Source organism: Mus pahari, chromosome 13 (assembly GCF_900095145.1).
Source record: "Mus pahari chromosome 13, PAHARI_EIJ_v1.1, whole genome shotgun sequence".
Classification (NCBI taxonomy): domain Eukaryota; kingdom Metazoa; phylum Chordata; class Mammalia; order Rodentia; family Muridae; genus Mus; species Mus pahari.
The window spans coordinates 76,559,352-76,565,741 of record NC_034602.1 but is presented as its reverse complement, the minus strand read 5'-3'; the positions used below and the strand labels follow the sequence as shown (position 1 = coordinate 76,565,741).

At 37.5% G+C, this 6,390-nt stretch overlaps 1 protein-coding gene across 1 annotated transcript in view; it reads left to right on the top strand.

Moving 5' to 3' along the window:
• The first annotated feature begins 327 nt into the window (after positions 1-327).
• The window catches only part of LOC110330635 (estrogen sulfotransferase, testis isoform), a 17,818-nt gene continuing 11,755 nt past the window's right edge, over positions 328-6,390 (top strand). The window contains exons 1-3 of the mRNA XM_021210882.1: positions 328-437; positions 2,120-2,280; positions 5,769-5,894. Coding sequence (XP_021066541.1) covers positions 2,133-2,280; positions 5,769-5,894 — 274 coding nt within the window. The 5' untranslated portion in view covers positions 328-437; positions 2,120-2,132. The remainder of the gene's footprint in view (positions 438-2,119; positions 2,281-5,768; positions 5,895-6,390) is intronic.

Genomic DNA, 6,390 nt, shown 5'->3' with positions numbered 1-6,390 from the left:
TCAGCCTTATCCTTGTCATTATTTATCAGTAAATGAGAGGTTCCCTCACTCCACACTAGGTCCTGTTTTCTTCCTGGCCTCCTCTTATCTTCTTCTTACTCTGTTATGAATGGGCAATGTAATGAATGATATAATGAATGGGTTGTTTAAGACTGACGTTTTACCCAAAGGGGAGAAACAGGTGTAGAGGCTATCTACATCTCTGAGTGAGTGAACTTGACCAAAACAACTGCAGGTATCTCCCCCCATCCATTACATCATAGCCCATCCCTACAAGTTAGTCTCTGCCTCCTTCTCCGGCTGTCAGAATAAAAGCTCACCAGAAACTTTCCAAGTGTACAACCAGTTCTCATTTTTTCACAGCTGAAGAATTGTGCTGCCATTCGCAGAGAACTAGACCGGATCATTTCACTTCTTCCACGGGATCATCTGGACAGGTTGTACTTTTTAATTGTTGATACCAGATTTTGGTGGGTTGGGGAGCAGGGCAGGGGGAGTATAGGGGACGCTGGGGATAGCATTTGAAATGTAAATGAAGAAAATATCTAATAAAAATAAATATATACTTTTAAATACAAAATTTATGTCAGTTAGTAAGTTGTTAAAAATAAAGGGACAGTAAAGTCTGTGTTGATACTATGCCTAATTGGTAATATATATCATTTAAAACCTTTTTAAATTGCTTGTCACAAAAATACTTTTAGATGTGCTTTGATACTTAAAGGTCTTTAAAATAGAATTTAAATGTTACAGGAAATGATTGAATGCAATTGTTATATAGGATCTTGAAGATACCATTACTATCTTTTTTTTTGTCAATAACTTAATACAACAAAAATTTAGGTTAATTAACAAATCATTCATGTGTATTTCATTTATCAAATATACTTTTTAAAATGGAAACACAGTGAAAGCCAGCCAATAAAAAATATAACCTAATGCTGAGAAGCAAATGTTTCACAGAATCACCTTTGTGTCACAGCGATGGGGACTGACAGAAATGTATATAAAAAGACAACTTCTGCTTTCAGCCATTTTACGTAAAGCCAGACTAAAACTGGAAAACTAAGGACTCAACAAAACTTTTCAGTATTCTTCATAGAATGGAAGAAAAGTAATCAAACGTGAAAGGAGCTGGATAAAGTTAAGATAGGGAGCTAGAAAAGGAAATGATTCTAAAGAATGGGGGGAAAACATCACTTCTGAATTCACTAACTGTATGACCTGCGTTTCCAACAGTTTGGTTTGCTCTTTTTTTTTTTTTTTTTATACAATTGGCACCTGTTCACCTCCTTATGATATAATATTAGCAATAACTCACTGAAATAAACATTTTAGGGAAAACCACACAAGTTTGAGGAAATTTATGAGAAATAACAGTGTGAGAGGAAAGAGGCTGTTTGATGTCAGCACTTTTATTCTGAGACAGTGTAACTAAGAAGTGACAGCTTGATTTCAGGTCACTGCTTAATCCATAGGTTAACCCAGTTAATTGCAAGCGAATTCTTAGAATTGTGGCTCACAAAAGTACCCAAGTGCCTGAAGGGGGCTGCAACCCTGTAGGTGGAACAACAACAGGAACTAACCAGTACCCCCTGGGTTTGTGTTTCTAGCTGCATATGTAGCAGAAGATGACCTAATCGGCCATCAGTGGGAATAGAGGCTCCTTGGTCTTCCAAACTCTATATGACCTAGCACAAGGCAAGGCCNGGGCCAAGTAGTGGGAGTGGGTGGGTAGGGGAACAGAGGTGGGGGGAGGGGTATGGGAAACTTTCGGGATAGCATTTGAAATGTAAATAAAGAAAATAATAATAATAATAAAAAAAAAGAATTGTGGCTCAGTCCATACAATATAATTCACCTGAATAAACAATTTAATAATGCAAGAGGTGACAATTGTAGTTATCTATAGAAATGGACACTTATTTCCTGTAAATTTTCTCATACAATAGATCCGGATTATACCTTCCCCTCCCTCTACTGATATTAAGTTTGCTTTTACCCTGTGTAACAGGTAAGGAGCAGCATTTAACTGGTTTTTATATACATAGTTATTGATAATGTGAAAGTGAATTGCAAAGTGAATACAAAATTTAAAACTTCTGTTTTCTTTTCCCAGTACACCACTTGGGATGGAGACTTCTACGCCTGAGTATTATGAAGTTTTTGGAGAGTTCCGTGGAGTTCTAATGGACAAACGGTTCACCAAATATTGGGAAGATGTTGAAACATTCTTGGCAAGGCCAGATGACCTTGTCATTGCTACTTATCCTAAATCTGGTGAGTGTCTCTGCTCTGACAGGATGTTGCTTAGACATCTAGGAAGTATGTACCTACTTTAGATCATCAGTGTTAGGATGTTTACCTGACTCATACCTATTTCCCATTAAAAAGAGACATGAAGCAATTTTAGTGTCAAAATATTCATAAACTGCATATTTAGCAACCCTGTTCCACAATCTCAAACTATCAGAACACGATAAGTAACCTAGTTAAGTAAGTCATGGACAAATAGAAAGTGATGATCACACAATTATATTATTCAACACAGATGAGTCAATCTGGGATATGCCTTGCATAGTAAATATTTAAAACTATTGTGTTTATATTATTGCTCTGCCTTTTCTTTTTTAAAGATAATTTACATGTTTATGAGTACTTGCAGAAAGATATCAGGAAATTGAAATACAGCGATGGAATGAATTCCTGCCTCTCATTTTAGGCAAGAGAAATAAAGATTTATATCACTTGAATATATCAAATTTATTTACTTTTCCACCTGTGATACAAGCTGATTTTGTTCTTTATATAAACCTTTTCAAAGATAATCAATAATGCTCTTTCAGTAAATTACCTTCTTTTCATCAGATGTACTCACAGGTTTTAATTTAATTATATATATATTCATAGATAGCAATTACTTTTGGAGATTATCTCAACTACTATAAATAGCTTCACAGTCTTAAAACTATACTCTTGGGTGTTTGTTTGTTTTGTTTTGTGTTTTTGTTGTTGTTGTTTGTTTGTTTGTTTGTTTATAAGTACTCTGTTTCTGTCTTCAGACATACCAGACGAGGACATTGGATCCCATTACAGACAGTTGTGAGCTACCGTGTGGTTGCTGGGAACTTAACTCAGGATCTCTAGAATAGCAGCCAGTGCTCTAAACTGCTGAGCCATCTTTCCAGCCACCAAAACTATATTCTTTAAAAGCTGGAGAAATCCAATCTTATATCCTCTTTCGTCTTACTAATACTTGACACTTACATATATATCAGTCATCTATTTATGAATGTGTGGTATTATTATTCTAATTTTTAGGAATCAAGATAATCATGACTTTGAAACTAGCTACACACACACACACACACACACACGAAAGAGAGAACTACTATGTCTTGGGCAACTCTTTTCTAAAAGTGTTCCCCTCTTTCTCTTCTTGGCTCAGCTCAATGGCCACACAACACTGTCATCTGAAGCGAGAGCACGGGGTAATTCTCATTTCAATGCTTGTTTATATTTATCTACAACTATCCATCAAGATGCTTAGCCTACTTGTTCTGATAGCTGGGTCTCACAGTTATCATCTTACTGGGCACTTCAACTTCTTTGCACATTTATTCTCTAATCGAATATTTCCTTAAAAACACACCTTTCTGTATAACTTTGATACTCCCTAATAAGAATATCAAGGTATTTTTAGTCTACCATCAGCTTACCTCTATAGCCTCACCAAATTTATCTCTTCAAGCAAGCTCTTTGTTTTAACCTGTGTATTCTATGCTTAATTTTTTTTTTCACCACCATACAATTCTTAGATGTCCCATGCTGAAAAAAAGTATCTCATGCTGCAGGCTCCTAGGGCTCTTCCCTATCTCATACTAGTGATTAAGTCATACTGGTAATTTATTAAACCTAGGCTCAATGGTCTCTTCATAAGAGAACTTCGTTGTTCATACGATTTGTTATTTTTATTTTACGTATATGTTTTTTTTTTTCTGCTGTGTTTGTGCACTGCATACATACTTAGTGTCCACAGAGAAAGCACAGATGATGATGTCAGTTTCTGTGGGAACTAGAGTGATGGATTCTTTGAGCTGCCATTTTGGGGGTGGAAGCCAAAACCAGGTCCTGTGGTTGGGTAACAAGCAGTCTTAGGTGCCAGGCTGCACGTCTGCCTTTCCTCTGGGGTGCCTGGAGCACCACAGGCACGCAGCTCAGGGGTGGCAGAACACAATTCATAAAGGGGTCCTTAGTTCTTGTTTTCCCCGGTGGGAAACAACAGAGCCTGGGAAGACAGCTGTGGTTCTTAGACTGGCTTACTGCAGGGATTTGGGGAAAAGGGTTCCCCTCAGGGCATTAGGTTGGGGTAGGAGATAAGAAGCCTTTTCCTGGAGATTTAGGCACAGCTATTTAGGACAAAGGTTGCCACAGTGATCAGTGATGAAGAGAGTGTGGTCCTTGTTTGTTCAAACTGCTTTATTTGATGATGGTCGTGAATACATACCTCTTACTCAGTGCCTGACAAACACAGAAGTGGATGCTCACAGTCAGCTATTGGATGGAACACAGGGCCCCCAGTGGAGGAGCTAGAGAAAGTACCCAAGGAGCCGAAGGGGGCTGCAACCCTGTAGGTGGAACAACAATATGAACTAACCAGTACCCCCAGAGCTTGTGTCTCTAGCTGCATATGTAGCAGAAGATGGCGTATTCAGCCATCATTGGGAAGAGAGGCCCCTTGGTCTTGCAAACTTTATATGACCCAGCGCAGGGGAAAGCCAGGGCCAAGAAGTGGGAGTGGGCAGGTAGGGGAGCAGGGTGGGGGGAGGGTATATGGGGACATTTGGAATAGCATTTGGAATTTAAATGAAGAAAATATCTAATAAAATAATTAAAAAAAAAAAAAAAAAAACGTTTTGCAAGAAGGAGCGCCCAGGAAGGGAAGCTCATAGTCTAAACACTTGGAGGCCTATCTGGATACCTCATTAGCATAGCTAACTCTAGGTTTTTATGTGACTCTTCTCAGGCAAAGGCAAATATGGGGGCTTAGAATCCCTGAACAAGTTCAGAGACAGAGAAATCCTGCTAACAAGGGAGTCTCTCCTATTTTGCACTAAGTTCAGAGGCTATCAGGCCCTGATGAACTTCATCCATAATTAGCAGTTTTCCCACATTTAGGTGCTGAGCCATTGTTGCAGCTTCATGAGGGAACTTCTTTAACGTTCTATGTGTAGCAGAAGTGGCGGCAGCAGCGCAGAGTATATATCCCTCCTTTGTACATCTTAAAACTCTGTATTCTTGTCTGTATTACAACATCTTGAGAAAGAAAGCTGCAGTTCGTCATCACTGATTTTCTATTTAACGTTTCTGATTAGCATCAAAGGTCAGATATGCGATTCATACTTTTCTGTATCTTGTGAACCAGGCCTTGGTTTTGGCTCAAAAAACTCCCAATAGACTCTATAGCTGGAAAGTATGCTTGTATGTGTCACCCAAGCTTCACCACTTAGTCAAGTCTCCTCACTTCTTAATCATAAGAATGTTATTAGTTCTCCTAATGCCAAAATTCAACGTGGGAGGCCCAGACACAGGAACCAGTTTTTATTCGTGACACTATACATCCATAGATGTTGAAATTGTTTTGGGTGGTATATATTTAAGTATTCAAGAAAATGTTATTTGAGTTTGGATGATTTAAATACTATTGAAATATACTGCTATCAACCATACGACTTCATTGCAGAATCAGGCATATTTAATTGTTACAGGCACTACCTGGGTTAGTGAAGTTGTGTATATGATCTATAAAGAAGGTGATGTGGAAAAATGCAAGGAGGACGCAATTTTTAACAGAATACCTTATCTGGAGTGCAGAAATGAAGACCTAATAAATGGTAACTTTTAAATTAATTTTAAAAGATATATGCATGTTTTTTAAGACATATGTATATTTATGATAGATGACATAGATATGGTTATGTTATGTAATAAGAGCAAAGAGATTTTAATTAACATTAGAAATTAGTATTTTCTCATCTATATCTGAGTTTTAGAAAACTAAATGCAGACTATCCTCATAGCATGGGATCTACCTGTAACAGTGAATGGTCCTAACTACTTTATTTGTTCAGGAAGAGTTTTGTAATATGTCAGCATTTATTTCTCAGTTTTCAGGAGTTGAGAATATTGTAAATTACTAGAAAATTATTCATTGCTGGGCTGTGGTGGTGTATTCCTTTAATCTCAGCACTTGGGAGGCAGACAGATTTCTAAGTTCGAGGCAAGCCTGGTATACAGGGTGAGTTCCAGGACAGACAGAACTACACAGAGAAACCCTGTCTTGAAAAACCAATATATATATATATATATATATATATATATATATATATA